We start from the raw sequence: 19,274 nt of genomic DNA on the forward strand, positions 1-19,274 counted from the left end.
GGTTCATCCGAGACACTAATATCAACAGACAGTTGATCCCATCTGTCTACCAACTGGCAAACACACCTCCAAATGGAGGGACCATTTTGCCAGGATGCAGAGTTTGCCTGCTTCCCAATATTCTACCTCTGGAATTAAGATTGCCATGACCGCCTGAACATGATTCGGCCCACCGAAAGATCCTGTGTGCCTCTCGCATGACTAAAGGACTCTTCCTACTGCCCTTGGTGACTGAAATACGCCACAGACGTTGCAATGTCCAACTGTATCTTCACCATCCTTCCCTGCAGCAAATGTTGGGCGCTGATCAGAGCGGAACGCTGCCTACCTTTCTAATATATTAATAAACCAAGAGTGAAGACTGGCATCTGTTGTTAACACCAGTCCAATCCCAGATCAAGAATGGTTGACTCCTGAAGAGATTGTTCTTCTGTAGCCACCAAAGTAGCGACCTACGCATCAGAGGAGAAAGACTGAGCATCTGACAGGACAGATTCAGGTGGGATCTGTTCCACTTCGACAGAAATTCTTGCTGGAACTCCGAAGCATGGAACAGCATTGGAAAAAAGAGAGACCATATTGCCCAGAACCCTCATGCAGAAGTGTACAGAGGTCTGTTTGACAGCGAGAGATATTACCATCTTCTATAAAGCTTGAATTTTGTCTGGAAGCATGAACACCCACTGTTGTTGGGTGTTGAATATAAGTCCCCAAAAACATCATCTGTTGGGTTGGGTCAACTTGGACTTCATGAAGTTGAGGATTCAACCGTAGGACTCGAGAGTCTGAATTGTTACCCAGATATGAGTACCGCCAGGGACTCCATCTTTAGAATAAGATCATCTAGGTAAGGGATTGTCATAATCCCCTTGGACAACAATGGCACTGCTATTACAGACATGATATCGGTGAAGTGTCTGGAATCTTAAATTAAATCTGAACTGGACCGCAAACCTGAGGAGTTATTGATGACTCTCCAAAAAATGTAAACATACAGATAGGTATCCTTGATATCTGGAGCCACCATGAATGCCCCCTTTTCCATACTGTGAATCACCGACCGCAAAGACTCCATCTTGAATCTGGGCACCCTGACCTGGGTATTCAACGATTTTAGATACAAAACGGGCCTGAATGAGCAATCAAGCTTTGAAACAAGAAAAAGTTTGGAATAAAACCCCAAACCTTTTCACGATTCCTGAATCGGAATAACTACTCTGGAAGAAATCAGGGAGTGGATGGTCTCTCGCAGAGCCAGTCGCTTTCTTGGAAATGCACGAAGCCCTGTGGGGAAAAAAAAAAAACGTTTGGGAGGATAACTGAGAAAATCAATTATGTACCCCCGGTTCAAAACTCCTTATACTCAGGAATCCGTGGTAGACTGAAACCACTGATCCCTGAGTAGAACACAGGCTCTCACCAGAGCTGACTGTAGAGGGGCAGGAAGTCCATTATGCTAAGTGTTTGTCTGCTGACTTCATCACCGGAGGCCAAGCAGATCAGGCCTAACAGCCACACTGCAGACCTTCCCTGGGGGCGGACAATGACCTCTTGAGTGACCCGACAAGTTTTGACCCTGAGATCTGCCCGAAAATCGAAAGGAACGGAAACTGGATATCATTGGTTTCGGAGCACTGACAGCGAGATAGGTACTTTTCCTGCTGTTGCTTGACTGATAATGGTGTCAAGCTGAGGTCCAAACAAAACAACCAGAAAAAAGGAATTGTCTCAAGTGTCAGCCTCTCAGGACTTAAGCCAGAGTCCGACGAGCTGAAACTGCAGAGGCAGACACCCACATCCAGGGCTGCCTCTCCCAAGAAATCAGTAGCAGTTCAGAAGATGGTCTTCGAGCCAACAAAAACCTCAGACAGCTGCTCTGACCAGTGTTGAACAGCTGTGTTGACCCACAACGAAGCGAGCTGTAAGGATGCCCCCATGAAAATGGACTTAAGGACACCCTCAACCTTACAGTCTGCACTGCTCTTGAGAGTGTGTGTTGTGGACAGGGATGGTAGTGACTTTAACCTCACCATTGGAGCGTCCACTAGTGGAGGCGTCTAATTTGTGCGAAATTCAGGAAAAAAAAGGATAGTAAGACTGCAGCCAACGAGAAACCTGGAACTGATGATCCGGTGAAGACCAAGGCTCACCCAACAAATCTTCCAATAAGAAAAAAAAAAATAGTAAAGACAAAAGTTTTTGACCGCCTTGCAAAATGAGAAGACTCTGCAGTATCACGGACAACTGCATCAGGAATCTCCACTCCCGACAGTCAGAAAGAAACTTCCTCGACAATAGAGGATTTCTCTATATCAGACTCAAGCACTACGCCATCTTTCTTAGAAGAATATTGAGAATCTGGCTAATTTCCCAGCAGGGGCATCGCCAAATGCAAGCGTTTTGTGGGAGGAAGAGAACATGTGGATTGCAACATCCTCTCTAAAGAGGAAGAAATGGAAACCAAACCCTGTACCGGGGATGCAATGCCCCAATACCCTGGCCAGTTCTTCAGAATCGCTACCACCAGATGAACTGTAGCATAACGACCCCAAACCGAATCCATCCCACTTGCTACAGAGGCAGGGGGTCTTTGGAGAAGCAACCGCCCACTGATTGAGACTGCACCAAGTGGGCAAGCTCGGCCAAAGTATTGGTCAGTGATCAAGCCCAGACGGGCTCCGCCAAGACAGTACCAGAACCCCACTAGCGCACATACACATTAGTCTAAATTGGCTTTGACAGCCATCGCAAATTATGGTATTCACTTCTATACATTTTATTTAAAGAAGCGTGCCTTCTTCTCTTTCTCTAATATCTACGTTTTTCCCTCGAAGTTGATGTGAAACCCTGAATATATGTTTGTTTCACTGGCTAGGGACTCGTCTACAGAAGATGCCTTGATGCTGGCATGCAAGCTTACCCCAATAAAGCTATATTGTGCACAAAATTCTCCTTTATGTATATGCTGACACATGATTTATATATAGTTTGGTTTTTAGCGTCTGACAACATTTTTATTTGTTGCATACAACGTCCGAGCCTAACCATCCAGACGGCAACTTGACGTTACAAATGGCACAGGTGAACGTCAACATAGAAGTCACTCCAGACTTAACCTTAAAGGATCTCCTCCTATCTGACATGTTAACAGATGGGAAAAAAACAGTAAAAATAGAAAATGGTAAAAAAAGAAAACAAACACAGTGAAAATCCAAGTACTGAAAGTGAGGCTGCTATACAGCCAAAAACCCCAACAGAGTAAGGGACAAAGCACTGGGGAAAAAACCCCCACCCCCAACCCATTACCTTACAGGACAAGGGACAGAGAAGGGAAACGTTGGAGCTCCAAAATACCTGCCAAATCTGGTGTCTGCATCTCCCCCCCAGGGCTCAGAAATTGACAGCTGTAAGCAGGACAGTACCCTCCACCAATACAATGCAAACAGAGTTGCAGAGCAGTCCTAAAACCAGCCCAATTCGCCAGGCACTGAACTTAAACTGAGTAACGAATACAGGAAGTGTTGTATAGAGAGGAAGGAGCTAGGGTTAAGTGAACAGAGATCTTAAAATGTCAAATTACCTGTCCACTATTCTATACCCCAATGTCTCCTGTGTCACCCAATAGGTTAGACAAGTTTAAAAAACAGTATTTGTATCTCAGACATGGAGACTGTCTAGGTCTTGCACAAGATTGACCTTTTATAATGGCTTGCGAACTCTGTAAGCTATGCCTGTGACCTCGTGTCCTAATTTGTCCTTACTCACGAGGGAAATATCTACCGATGTTAAAAATTCTAATTCTCAGGCCCTGCACATATCATTGGTATAGTAGGTGCTCAAATTGTGGATGCCGATGCCTTTTTACTCTGGCATTTAGACCTGTATACTTGAATTGTATATTCAATTTTTAGGCTGGAATACAAATTTATGCCATAAAATGTCCCTTTTCACAAAGAGCTTATATTTTTTCTTGACACATCCAGTTAACATTTCAAGGTCTGCCATGGCTCGATTAGAAAATAAAAGGTTACTAGGGTGACATACTTACTTTTAGATGATTCATTCTTCTAAACAGTACAGCAATTTACATTCTATGCTAAATCTTGACACCTACAAACATAGCTATCACTGAATAAAACCAATAATGACCCCTTATTGTTGACTTCCCATTTCTTCTACCTTATCAGCATCTGTATTCATGTACCACTAAATGGCTAAATGCTCAATTAAAACAATGACTGTGGAGATAACAAATGTATTGCTGTGGTGGAACCTTATTCCCCATAAACTTATCCCCCATTACATTGACATCTGTTTTAAAGCCTGTAGGAGTAGGGGATGTCATTTGTCTCTGGTGACCATGCACTAGTGTCCATAGCCTATACTAAACACTCTTAATATTTAACATAAAAACCCATCAATACTCCTGTGAGCCATTGCTAAATAAAAAGATTTGAGTAGTCAACAAATAAGGTCAGAGACTAACAATTGTCATAACATTTCTGATAATGTCATACCCATGGATAACATTCATCTTAACAAAATGATCTTCCACATAATGTAATATTACCAAGCTACTTGTTGTTAACTTACTGTTAACATTATGCATCTTTGAAAAGTTAAATAAAAATTTATAGTAATAAAAGACACAAACCCAATAAAAAATGTAATAAAATCAAATATAATATATATTACCTTATCGCTGTCTAATGTGTTTTGAGAGGTTCTGGATGCTATTGATATTGTATCAGGTTGACTGCCATCTCCCTGACTGTCCAAATCTTCTCCATCTCTGAAAATAAGATGTAAGTACAGTGTTCATAATAATATGTACAATAGTTAAACAGAAAGATAATAAACTCATCACAAGAAAATATGTTGCAGAATCACTTTAATTTCAAATTCATTTCAATTAAATTGGCAGTGATAAAACACACTGACTATTCCTTTCATAATCTACAGGTAAAACAAACACCATATTGTTTCTACTGCAGATATTAATGGATACTTTTGACTGCCATAAGAAAATGGGTAAGGGTACAGGGGTTACTAGGGGACATAACACATCCATTTAGATTGTTAGGGTGGGAGATGAAATACCATTCAATCTCTCTCTCTCTCTCTCTATTTTATTATACAATACTGGATTACAATTCTATAAAAGAGATAATGGTCTCTATCCAGGATCCCAACTTTAATAAGTTATTATGTTTTTATTTATTTCTATATTATAATGTGTGAGTTCATCTGGACTTTCCAAAATATATGTAGACCCAAAAGCTCTATTTTAAGGATACTCGGCATTTTAATCTGCCACACATCTCTCTAATTGGCCACTTGAGGGTCAACCACAGGTAGGTGCTATACACCACATCATGAGAGGCAATGAAAACAGACAGTAGTAGGCATCTTCAAAGAACTGAGTACAGTGGTGGGCAGAGATAACTTTTCACACATGAGAATTAAATTGAGCTATATATGATCCTTCAAATACAAGCAATCCTGCTGTTTTCTCATTTTTCCGATCTTGGGCCATTTCTTCACAAGAGGATGCATGAAATGTCAAGACATATCTTATGTTGTCTTTCGAACTTATTTTCAACATCGATACCAAATGAGGGGAAAAAAAAGATTTTTCTACTTAAGTAAAATCTGTTTCTCTTAGTTCATTGGGGGACACCAGGGACATTGAGGTATAGAGTAATGACAGGGCTAACTGACACTTTAAATCCTCTGAAAACTAGCCCTAGCTCCTCCCTCTATATACCCTACTTTCTGTTTAGCTTCCGACTCTAGATAACTAAGCCCACAGAAAGGAGATCGAAATAAAAAACCGGAAGAGAGAAAAAAAAATTATCTTAAAACCAAGGCAACATGGGGGTGTGGTTTAGCAGCCATACTAGACGGTCGCATCTTTCTCGAGCTCCTCACATAAAGGCTAAAAAATCATATTTTCTGGCGACTTTTGGTTACCCCGACCAATAAAATAGCCCTTGTACTCTAGGGAGCTCTTGCCAGCTAACTGGTTATTCTTATATCATCCACAATTTCGGCGGCTGCTGCGGGCTCACAAGTGTGAACTGTGGGCTGACATCGGGAGAGACAACAAGAGTCCCTCGCGACCTGCCCACCGACTGATACATGGGCTGAATTTCCTGTAACCCTCATTAATCACCCTCCAAAAGAGGACTCTCTCCGAAACCCAGCGACATTGAGGGGCGCCACATTTGAGTCAACTTAATTACTGTAAGCGGGGCACCAGGAGGTAGGTGCATTATCTGCTGTGGACAACATCCAGGTTCCTGTCCGAGTGACTCTCCTGTTTCCCGGGAGGTGTGTGGTGTCGGCGGCGCGAGAACCGGAAGTCCTCAAGCGCCATTACAGCCTTCTCTTCCGGCGAGCCGATCCGCGTGGTGGCTGCTGGGAATCTCACTGAGTGGCGGGAGCGCTCCGGATGACTGACAGACCGAGCGGAAGTCAAACAAACTGACCCAGAGGGGTCACAATCCCGGGGAACACAGAATTCTGGATCGCTGTGACAGAGAGGGAGGCCTGCTGAGACTGTTGCCTGAGATTCTATTAACACTCGGGACCCCGAACTTCCGGTTTTCGGAGCTCTATTTCCGGTGGAGTCGCCGGGGGGAGGCTCAGACCTGGCGCTGCCAGCGCCACTCCTAATTAATTGAAAAAAACAAAAAAAAAAACGGAGTGCAGCGCTTCTGGAGTTCTCAAGCTACTTTAGCTGGAAGAGGGCAGCTAAAAGATATATCGAGAGGACCTCCCTGCTACAGGAAGAAGATCAACCTGGTCCACTCGCGAGGTGCCTGAAACAGAGAGTCATACCTTCATATGACACCTTAAAGGCAAGCATACAGCACATTAATTCCAGGTACATTATCCACATTATTGCTTATTACTGTCGTTAAAAAATGAGATAGCACCATCTAGTGGATGTTACGGCAAGTGCATTATCCATAGTTTAATTAGAGGACTATTCTGTATGCATTGAGCCTGAACATATAGGCTCCTTATTGAAACGCAGGCTTTATTCTTCATCACTTATATCACTATTGAACTGCTTCAGTAATGATACTCATATCGACGAAGATTCTTACCAACAGCTACACATACGAAGCAAGATAGAGGCTGGCCAGTTAGTATTGGATAGGACTGCCTTATCCAAGTTGACACCTGCAACAACATGTTCATTGGAGCAGATTGCAACTAAGGCCTTGGAAACACGCCCTGCTCAGATGACTGTCTAAAAGTATAACACAGGGACTTGCGGAGGGCGGTACACCTGGATGACCGCGTTTTAACAAATATCTTCACTATTTTTTTCTCCCCAGAGTCTGGCCACACAAGTGGGCCTACGGAGCATAGACGAACATTGCAGCATTCCTGGAGCTGGATACGTATAATTATACATGTTATATTGCTTATTACCAAATAGTTCTTAATAGATCTGAAATATTGATATAAGCGTTCAATTTGACAATTCATGTAGAGGATTTTTGTTTTTTTTCACATTCTAATATAACCTTGGCGAAGTTGAAATAACTAATTAAGGTTAGAGGATAATCTATTATTCTTGAGTACTAACTCTTCTTCCCTTAATTATGTGATCAGTTCAATGTAAGATAAGAGAATTCACAATATAATTATAGTCACGTGTTATTGAATTCCGGATATAACAATCCCTAACAGACCTGTAGACCAACCTCTTATATTAGCATTTGACTTGCTTAGACATGGAGAAGTATTGTAGTAAAAACTCATCCAAACGTGCAAATAATAAGCCAGACCAAATTAAAGGGGGCAGAAATAAACCTGGAGCTGGAAGGGGTGCTTCCTCTCCCTCCTCATCCCTCTCCGCGGGGGACCAAACTTCTCTTACTGGACATGCAAATACTCCAGGTCCAGATACGGCGCTCAAACTATCCTAGATATCCTCCTTCCCATCAGACAAAAAAATTGGAGCTATTCAGGACACTTTTGATGCAGCCATCTCTAAAATATCAGAAAATACGTCCAGAATAAATACGCTGGAACAACGTACCAGTGATGTGGAGGATAATGTTCTAGCCCTGCAAAATGGGTCTGAACAAGATTCGCGAAAATGGTCACAAATGCAAGAAAAAATTTACCTGGAAAACCGTAGCCGAAGGAATAATCTTAGGTTTATTGGTATCCCAGAGTCAGTGAAAGGACTTGACTTATTTTCGTACCTTAGACAGGAATTATTAGTTGCCTTAAATTTGCATGATGAAATAGACAACTTACATATAGAATGAGCCCATCGTCTAGGCCCAGTCAAAGAGGGAAACTCTGCTAGACCACAACCTGTATTGGCTAGATTCTTAGATTTTACAGATAAGGAAAAAAAATTGATAGCATTCAGGCGGAAGAAGCAGCTGGAGATTGAGGGCAATAGAATACTAATATTTCAGGATTATTCGGCTATGTTGTCACAGAAAAGGAAGGAATTTACGCCGGTTTGTAAGTTCCTGGCTGGTAACAATAAAAGCTTTGCCCTCACTTACCCAGCTAAGCTTAGAGTGGTGGAGAATGGTTGTACACTAATCTTTGAAAATCCGGAGACAGCTAAAAAACACTTTCAGGTGTTGACTTCACATTCAGGGTCACTAACTAGTGCTAGCCCACCTCCTAGGGCACCAACTTGAAGGATTTAATGCCCTGGATTTAGTCAGCAAAATGCAAAAAGGCTTACAAAATAACACAAATGACTATATAATATCTGTTTATTATCAATATGTGAATTCTCAATTTATGAATATACGTATTGACTTAGTTATGTTACAAATGTTTATGGTTGAAGATTCTGTGATCTCTGGCACTATTTCCAGAGATCATACACAGAATTTGGTTAGGACAATGTTAAGAAAAGGTTTGAGGTACAAGAAAAGTAATGCACTATGTAATTTGTTCTTATTTTTCACAATTTTGCTAAACACACAATATCCCACCCTACACATATGGGATAATGGAACCCATTACTTGGGTCAGGCTTTCTTTTTGATGGTTTTGGAGGAGTTTTTTTATATTCTTCTTCTACACACCTTTGGTCTAGCTGATCGCCCAAGTGTGGGGATAGGTTAATGATGCAGTCTGCACAGTCGGGTTCTCAGTGGCTTGACACTCCACAGACCCTTAAATTGTCATCTTGGAATGTGGGTGGTCTAAACTCTCCCATTAAATGCAAAAAAGTTCTTACCCACCTTAAGCGAGCTCATATTGACATAGCATTCTTGCAGGAGACACATTGGAGGAAGTCTGATAGTTCTGCTTTACGGGCTGGGTGGATTGGAGATTGCATCTCGGCCTCATATAAAACAAAAACCAGGGGAGTGGCCATAAAAATCGCTAGGCATCTTCAATACACAGTATTAGATACTCTCATAGACCCAGAGGGCCGATATTTATTAATTCATTTACAAATTAACGATGAGAAATTTACTGTTCTGAACATTTATGCCCCTAATGGATCACAACGTGATTTCTACCAGTCTCTGATTCAGCTTATTCTACAACATGATACCCCTAATCTCGTGATTGCAGGTGACTAACTCTGTCATTGATCCAAAATACGATAGGTCAAATGCACCTTCCACAACTAACCCAAGGGATTCTGCGGGATACTTTGGTTTGGTGTCCAGGTGTGGCATGGTTGATCCGTGGCGCCTTTTAAATCCAACAGACGGGTCATACTCTTTCCATTCTGGTGTACACAGATCCTTTTCACGGATTGATTATATATTAGTCTCTGACACTTTAATGCCATGGGTTCGTAAAGCAGACATTGCTGACATAGTTATCTCAGACCATGCCATGGTTTCTCTTATGATTCAGAAACCAAGCTCGAGAAGGAGACCTAGACATTGGAGATTTCCGTCTTATCTATATAACTCAGATCATTTCCAACAATTTTTAAGACACAGAGTACTTAGATGATAATATTGACCAGTGGGATGATAAAAATTCTCTTTTGGTATGCCTCAAAAGCGGTGATGCGGGGCCATATAATTGCATACGTGTCTAGACATCGCAAGAAGGCGAGAGAAGTCTATGATAACTTACACAGACTATCGACTGAGGCTTATAGTAGATATTCTTCCGATCAATCTGATATGACATGGACGGCTTACTGTGAGGCGAAACAACTCTTAGAAAGCTTTTTGAGGCTCAAGCAAAACAACAAATTGAGTTTTCAAAAAATAAATTTTTCGGATGGGGAAATAAAGGCGGCAAATTGCTTGCAAACATAACCAAGCCCCAGAAACTCAAAATTCACATAGTCGCCCTTAAAGCCCCCAATTCTTCTAAGCTGCTTACTAAATCGAAAGAGATATTGGAAGCCTTTCAAACTTATTATTCAGCCTTATATAGAGGCTCAAATCCTCAGCTAATGTCCAAACTTTTGGCAGAGGCCAAGTTACCCTTACTAACATCAGACCAGAGAGAATCTCTGGCGCAAGACATTACATCCCGAGATATAGAGTTGGCAATTAAACATTTGAAACTCAAAAAAACACCAGGCCCAGATGGCTTTACGGCAGAATATTACAAAGTCCTAGAAGGCGATTTAGCCCATATCCTAGCAGATTTATTTTCAAAAATTCATAGAGAGCGCCCAATCTACCCTTCATTTAATTTGGCCCATACAGTTCTTATCCCTAAGCTGGGTAAGGACCCTACATTGGAGGGATCTTATCGTCCTATTACTCTTTTGAATACAGATTACAAACTTCTAGCAAAAATCATAGCAGACTGCTTACAAAATATCCTTCCTGGGCTGTTAACACCTCACCAGTTGGGATTTGTGGCAGGACGACATTCAGTTAAGGGTATTAGAACTGCTATCTCAGCAATTGTGGCCTCAAATTTGGGAACTACCTCTAACATGCTCCTTAGTTTAGATGCCCAAAAGGCTTTTGACTCTGTCGCATGGCCATTTTTGAATGAAATCCTTTCATGTAGGCGTTTTGACACGGATTTTAGGGCTCTGATTGCTTTTCTCTACACCTGCCCTAAGACATCCTTATTGGTCAATGGAATCCCAGGCACTCCACTGGAAATGTCTAGAGGGACTAGACAAGGTTGTCCACTCTCTCCACTTCTATTTAATCTGGTATTGGATCCTATGCTTAGAGTTTTGCAAAACTGGAGGCAATTGGAGGGGCTAAAAATTGAGGATCAGGAAATCAAAATTACAGCTTTTGCGGATGACGTAATGATATATATATCTAATCCAGAAGTCTCACTTAAACCTCTGATGAATAGAGTGGTTGAGTTTGGATCTGTCTCGGGATTCTCTGTCAACTTTGAGAAGTCCACTGCTATGTATTTGGGTAAAGATGTCATAACCCCAGCCTGGGCACAGGATATCCCTATTACTTGGGCAAGATCGACCATGTCATACCTGGGCATCCAACTACCTAGGGATATTCACTCTTTATATGACCTCAATATCTCTAAAGTGATAAGTGTGGTGGAATATGAGATGAAAAGTTGTAAACACTTATGCCTCTCTTATGGAGGCAGGATAAATAATTAAAATGATCATATTTCCTAAATTGCTGTATCCCCTACAAGTCTTACCACTATTATTGACAAGATCAGATGCAGTTAGATTAGATGCAGACTTTAGACGTTTCATCTGGAATTCCAAAAAAACGCGTATTGGGTTAATCAAATTACAGCAGTCCAAAGAGAGAGGGGGGCTGAATTTGCCAAATATCATCAGATATAATCAAGCTGCTCAATTACGGCACCTTAGAGACTGGTTGCATAGGACTGATATCTATACTAACACTACGCTGGACCAGAATTTTATACCTAATCTTAACTTATTGGCCTTTATCCACCTACATGAAGAAGAATTGCCAACTCAGACTATACATAATCCAATCTTATATACCACACGCAAGCTCTGGCATAAACTTTGCCACATAAACCACTTAAGTCCCTATATTTCAATGCATCTCCCTCTGTTAAATAACCCGAACTTTCAGAATAGCTCAGCCTCCTTCCCATTTACTGTTTGGGCAAAATTGGGCATTACTAAAATAAGACAATTAATCGATATAAACCAATGACTTATGCCCAGATTAGTTCAACCTATCCGCAGATAGCTCCCTACCACCTAGCTGTATTCCAATGCCAACATTACATTAGTACAGTTTTGCGGAAAATTCCTCTCTCAGATTGGGACAACCCCTTGGAGGTTATGGTTTCAAAACCTCCCATAACTCACCAGGCCATATCGCAACACTATTCCTTGATACGGGATCAATTTGATTATAGTCACTCTATAACTGGTCTTTCGTTATGGCAGGAACGATTCCCTCATCTGACTCCAGAAGTTCTCCTTAAAGCACTTGCCAACTGCATTAATATTTTACCGGCCATGACCTATACAGAAATGTTTCTTAACATTTTTCATAGAGCATATCTATCTCCATCTCGTCGGTTTCAGATAGGACTATCAGAATCTCATTGTTGTTCCGAAATGTGGATTTCCATTAGCGGATCTGACACATTGCTTCTGGGAATGTCCCCCAAATAAAAAATTCTGGACTCAGATTTGGAGGTTCTCTAATACACATCTGGTAAACTATGCACCCCTATCTCCGGAATGGGCGGTATTCGGAATACTTCCAAGTAGCTGCAAAGTTAGCAGGGGATGCAAGAGTTTATTATTAGCAATTTCAGCTGCGCCCAGAAAGATCATTCTGCAGGTCTGGGCCCAGAGTTCTCCTCCTGTGTTCTCTCTTTTTAGAGAAAAACGTCATATATTTCGAATGGATTGGATAGAGACGTCGTTGCAAAAAGAGTCTAGAGTAAAACAATTTTTTAACACATGGGAGAAATTTATAGGCATTTTGCCTCACACTATACGAACACAACTCTGGAACAGTTTCCATAATACTGAATGGTATGAGTTAAGAATGATCTCTGCAGACCCTCCAATCAATCTATCTATATATAATGATAGCTAAGTCCTGTGGAAAGGGGGATTTTTGGTATGGAGTGACTTGTAATGTTGATTGTACATTGGAATGTAAAAGAATTGTGAAATCATACTTGTACTTTATAATGCATTTAATTGTACTTGACTTTTTTTGCCTCAATAAAAAATTGAAAAGAGAAAAAAAACCAAAAAAAAACAAGACAACATGTCAAACAGTAGGAAGAACCAGAGTGTTAAGGGTGGGTGCATAATGTCCCCCAATCTCTGGCCTCCTTTGGGGGACAACCCAAAACCGCATCATGGGAAGGAACGCTTCTAAGAAACGGCACAAAGCATCTTTCTCCCAAAACGTGCATCCTTGGAAGTAAACACATTAAGTTTGTAAAAATGAGTAGATGTGTGCACAGAAGACCACCAGACACAGCTGCTCATTAAAGGCACCATGGCATGGCACCAAGGAAGCAATCACAGACCTCTTAGACTGCGCCCGAAAATTATCTGTAACAGAGTGCCCAGCCTGGCAGATTACAGCCGTAATCCACTGAGCAATAGTCACTTTGGAAGCTGGCCAGCCTCTCTTGTGTGCATCATAGAGAATCAGAAGATCCTCAGTCTTGGGCACATCCTGAGTCCTATGCAGATAATTGCGCAAGGGTCAGACCACATTGAGAGAACTAAGTGAAACTTCATCCTCCGAAGACCAAGACATAGTCAGGGCAGGAATGACGATGTCCTGATTTAATTGAATGCTAGACACCATTTTAGGGAGCAAAAACAAGAAAAGGAGACTTGCAAGATAAAGCTGCAAGCTCTGAAACTCTTCTTGCTGCAGAGATGGCCAAAAGAAAGACAATTTTCCAAGTTAGAAATCTGAAATCAACCGTAACCAAAATGTCCAAAAACTGGATGCTACTGGAGAAATATACAAAAGGATGCACATGAAGTACCCCTAAATGAAAGTTTGCACATCAGGCATCATAGTGAGACTTCTTTGAAAGAAGACAGAAAGAGCCAACATCTGATCCTTGAAAGCAATAAAGTTTAAACCTGCATCCAGGCTGGACTGCAAGAAAATGAACAACCTGGACAAATTAACAGAAGAGGTAAGAAACCCCTTCTTTTCACACCAGGCAATTATAAGTCTTTCAGACCCAATGATATATCGTGGCTGAACCCAGTTTCCTAGCCCGATGCATGGTTTGCACCACGCACTCAGACAACACTTTAGCTCGAAGAAACATGGCTTCAACAGCCATGCCATTAAAGCCAGACATTCCAAATATTGATGATGGAATGGACCTTGACTTAACAGGTCTGGATATAGCGGCAGGCGCAATGACTAACCCCCCACCATGGAGAGCACGGCGGTGTACCAGGCCCTTCAAAGGCCAATCTGGTGCCACTAAAAGGACTGGAACCCCCCCTCTATCACCTTCCTTACCACCCTCTGAAGCATTGCTACCGGTGGGAACAGGTAAATGAAGCAAAACCGCCAAGGAACAGACATGGTGTCTACAGAGACAGCCAGAGGATCACTCACCTGGGAACAGAGGAGATGGACCTTGTAGTTTAACTGAGATGCCATCATGCCGATATCCGGTTGACCTGTCTACCAACTGGTTGAACACCTTCGGATGGAGGGACCATTTGCCAGGATGCATGTCTACATGCTGGGAAAATCGAATTCCCAGTTTTCTACCCCTGGAATAAAGATGGCCATAATGGCCGGGACATGAACTTGGGCCCACTGAAGAATCCTGTGCATCTCTTGCATGGCTAAGGGTCATTTGGTGCTGCTCTGGTGATTAAGGTATGCCACCTCTAAGTCATTGTGCGACTGAATTTATATTGCCCGTCATTGCAGCAAATGTAGCATGCTGATCAGAGCACGGACTTTCACCTGCTATCATTTAAAGCCTGGATGTCCAGTTTTAGGGCTAGGAAATTCTGAACTTCTAGTTAGTGAACAGATTGGAAGTTTGAATTCTTTCAGAGTCCAAAGACCCTGAAAAACCGAGCATGCAGGCAGACTGCCCCCCCAATCCTTCAAAAGACGACAGTCCAGGTAAGGGAAGATCGTAATCTCCTTGGACGACCTCAACAGAGCAGCCATGATCGCCATGCTCTTGGTAAAGACCCGCAGGAACATGGCCAGACCAAAAGGAAAAGCCTGAAATTGGAAGTGCTCAGAACCACAAACCTGAGGAGGGACTACTAATGACCCTTCCAGATGGGAACATGCAGATAGGCATCCATGCTATGAATCACCAACCATAAAGACTCCATCTTGAACCTGTGCACCGTGACCTGAGAGCTCAAGGATTACAGATTCAAAATGGGTTTGAACGGGAAATCAAGGATTGGATCGTCTCTCGCAGAGCCAGTCGCTTTTGTGGACATGCACAAAACCCTGTGGTAAAGAATGACCTGGTAGAAAGACCGAGCAGATCAATTTTGTACCCCCGGTCCATAATTGCCCTGTACCCAGGCATCCGTGGTAGACAAACCACCGATCCCTTAATAAGAGAAGATGGGCTCCCACTATTGGCGACAGCAGAAGGGCAGAATGCCTGTCACATGGACTGCTTCTCTGCAGACATAGCTTCCGGACGCCGAGCAGACCAGGCCTGACGTCTAAGCTACAAATTACCCCCTGGGGGCAGATGACAGATCTCTGGAGGATTAGCCCAAGGAATATTGACTGCAAGACTACCTGAAGATCAAAAGTACCAGAACCTGGAGAATGTCTTTGAGCATTGACAGGAAGAAAAGTGTTGTTTCCTCCCGTTGCTTGACTGATAATGGAGTCAAGCAGAGGTCCAAACAAAACACTCCTGGAAAAGGGATTATCTCAAGAGCCTTTTTAGACATCATCAGCCTGCCAGGACTTAAGCCAGAGTCTGACAAGCTGAAGCCGCGGAGGCAGATATTAGTGCTCCTATTAGTCTATTGGCAGGAGTCCAGCAGGACAATCCGCTCAACCAATCCAGTGCTTAGCAGGGCTCACTATCTCAGTGACCCTAGCTTGAAAAATAACAGAACTGGGAAGTTGATCAGCCCAAACACAGCCCGTTTTTCTGGCACTTAAACTAAACTGAACCTAAACAGGAAGTGTGTTATAGAGAGGGAGGAGCCATGGCTTGTTTACATAAGTTTTAAAGTGCTAGATAAACATGTCCCTGCTCTATACCTCAATCTCCCCAGTGTCCCCCCAAATGTAGTCCATGCTGTTAGCATCTTTCCCTATCAGATTAAGATCTAATTAATTTCCAGTCTGGGTATCCAAAATATTAAATGGATTTTTTTTTTAACAAGCAGAACAAAGTTTGTGTTTTCCATTCCACACATTGTCCTAGTGAAACTTTATTCCCAGTACTGGTACACTGAAAATGTCCATATTTGCTTTCTCCAAAATAATAGGAAATCTTTCCACTTGACTTGTAAATTTTTTACATGACACCCATGAGAGTAAACTAAAGCTTTGAGATGCATATTGCAAATTGCTAGATTGTGAAAACTTTGATGTCATATCTACTAAATTTGAAAAATCTAATATGAAGGTGTAACTTTGAGGCAATTGACCTTGGCTGCAAGCCTATGCCCCTCCCCCCTGTTTTTTTTTCCCCTGTCCCACCTGCGGAACATTCAGAGATTGAGACCCTCACACTGTAAATTATTGTGCTTTCTACAATGTGAAACCTCACCCCTTTTATGTGCACTGTGCAAAATACATCAGGAAAAAATGCTCTATATACTAACTAGAAGTTCAGAATTTCCTAGCCCTAAAACTGGACATCCAGGCTTTAAATGATAGCAGGTGAAAGTCCGTTGACAGTAGGACACTTGGCCATAATCTATGTGACATATTTTGTTTGGGCTTTGTCAGAGTAGTGTGACCATGAAAGTTATGTTATTGTCTATAACCAGTAAAATATAGTATTTGTATTCAATGCAACAAGTTTCCATCAATGATGATTAGCAACTGAAAAACCAAATGAAAAACCAAAAAAAACAAACGTTACTATCTGAAAATAGCATAGACTAGGAGAGAAGGAGCTGACAGGTCACTAATGGTGGAGGAGCGGAGGATAAATTTAAACAAAGATTTTATCACAAGGTCGTGGCTGTGATCAAGAGGAGATTTAAGCTAAATCCTCTCAGTTGGCCCTTAAGTGAGACAAGTAAGACAGTTCAGAGCAGGGGCAAGCTGGGGCGGAGGGCAGATGTTCCCCGGGCCGGACCCAAAAACTATTTTGGGCTGGCACTAACTTCACTTACTCAGTGACTGGCCCCTTCTCCGGGACCAGCCACCTTCTCATTGGCTGCTGCCAAAATCCCATCCTCCCTCCCAATTGGCCGGCTTCTGTTGCGACATGGGACGCGCACCACGTGATAGGTGCCGTCCCATGTCAGAAGACTGCAGAGCAGAGCGCGCGGCGTCGACAGGGCCGGATTAAGGTAAGGGAGGCCCCCGGGCTAAGGGTACTGTAAGGACCACCCCCCCATTGAGGCCCCCCCACCCCCGTGAGCTTACATCCTTCCGTTGTTCAACTCCCTGTAGTACTTCCACAGCACGCTGTAATCTCCTTACTGAAGAAATCCCGTGAGAGTAAGACTATGACTCATAGTCTCACTCTCACGAGATCTCCTCAGTAAGGAGATTACTGCGCACCACGTAAGTACTACAATGACAGCAGGCAGCTACCAGCATAACATTTGCTGTTAGCTGCCTGCCATTCTCCTTGAACAGGTGACAGTCGGAGCCGGGGTCGGGGACACCACCGATCCGAAGAATGCTGGCAGGCACCCCAGCTGCCTGAGGCCCCTGGCCTGTAGCCCCTTTAGCCCTATTGTTAATCCGGCTCTGGGTGCGGATATAACAAGTTAAGTGCAGGGTTATGTGTGTGTCAGCATATTGTATGTGTGTGTGTCAGCATACTGTATGTGTGTGTGGCAGCATAGTGTGTGTGTGTGTGTGTGTGTGGCAGCATATTGTGTATGTGTGTGGCAGCACATTGTGTCCGCGTGTGTGTGTGTGGGGCAGCACATTGCGTGTGTGTGCCAGCATATTGTATGTGCGTGTGTGTGCCAGCATATTGTATGTGCGTGTGTGTGCCAGCATATTGTATGTGCGTGTGTGTGCCAGCATATTGTATGTGCGTGTGTGTGCCAGCATATTGTATGTGCGTGTGTGTGCCAGCATATTGTATGTGCGTGTGTGTGCCAGCATATTGTATGTGCGCGTGTGTGCCAGCATATTGTATGTGCGCGTGTGTCCCAGCATATTCTATGTATGTGCGCGTGTGTCCCAGCATATTCTATGTATGTGCGCGTGTGTCAGCATATTCTATGTATGTGCGCGTGTGTCAGCATATTCTATGTATGTGCGCGTGTGTCAGCATATTCTATGTATGTGCGCGTGTGTCAGCATATTCTATGTATGTGTGCGTGTGTCAGCATATTCTATGTATGTGTGCGTGTGTCAGCATATTCTATGTATGTGTGCGTGTGTCAGCATATTCTATGTATGTGTGCGTGTGTCAGCATATTGTATGTGTGTGTGCGTGTGTGTGTGTCAGCATATTGTGTGTGTGTGCGTGTGTGTGTGTGTGTGTCAGCATATTGTATGTGCGTGTGCGCATGTGTGTCAGCATATTGTATGTGCGTGTGTCAGCATATTGTATGTGTATGCGTGTGTCAGCATATTGTATGTGTATGCGTGTGTCAGCATATTGTATGTGTGTGTGCGTGTTTGTGTCAGCATATTGTATGTGCGTGTGCGTGTTTGTGTCAGCATATTGTATGTGCGTGTGTCAGCATATTGTATGTGCGTGTGTCAGCATATTGTATGTGCGTGTGTGTGTCAGCATATTGTATGTGCGTGTGTGTGTCAGCATATTGTATGTGCGTGTGTGTGTCAGCATATTGTATGTGCGTGTGTGTGTCAGCATATTGTATGTGCGTGTGTGTGTCAGCATATTGTATGTGCGTGTGTGTGTCAGCATATTGTATGTGCGTGTGTGTGTGTCAGCATATTGTATGTGCGTGTGTGTGTGTCAGCATATTGTATGTGCGTGTGTGTGTGTCAGCATATTGTATGTGCGTGTGTGTGTGTCAGCATATTGTATGTGCGTGTGTGTGTGTCAGCATATTGTATGTGCGTGTGTGTGTGTCAGCATATTGTATGTGCGTGTGTGTGTGTCAGCATATTGTATGTGCGTGTGTCAGCATATTGTATGTGCGTGTGTCAGCATATTGTATGTGCGTGTGTCAGCATATTGTA

General features: G+C 42.8%; 1 protein-coding gene across 13 annotated transcripts in view; it reads right to left on the bottom strand.

The window, feature by feature from the left end:
- The window catches only part of TRIO (trio Rho guanine nucleotide exchange factor), a 535,982-nt gene that overhangs the window by 261,622 nt on the left and 255,086 nt on the right, over positions 1 to 19,274 (bottom strand). For all 13 annotated transcript variants that reach the window (XR_012692805.1, XR_012692806.1, XR_012692804.1 and 10 more), the window contains exon 33: positions 4,696 to 4,792. Coding sequence is in view for 4 of the 13 variants with exons in the window: in XM_075212723.1 (XP_075068824.1) it covers positions 4,696 to 4,792 (97 nt within the window). In the remaining 9 variants the exon portion in view is untranslated. The remainder of the gene's footprint in view (positions 1 to 4,695; positions 4,793 to 19,274) is intronic.

The sequence above is a fragment of the Mixophyes fleayi genome, chromosome 5 (genome assembly GCF_038048845.1).
Source record: "Mixophyes fleayi isolate aMixFle1 chromosome 5, aMixFle1.hap1, whole genome shotgun sequence".
In the NCBI taxonomy this organism is placed as follows: domain Eukaryota; kingdom Metazoa; phylum Chordata; class Amphibia; order Anura; family Limnodynastidae; genus Mixophyes; species Mixophyes fleayi.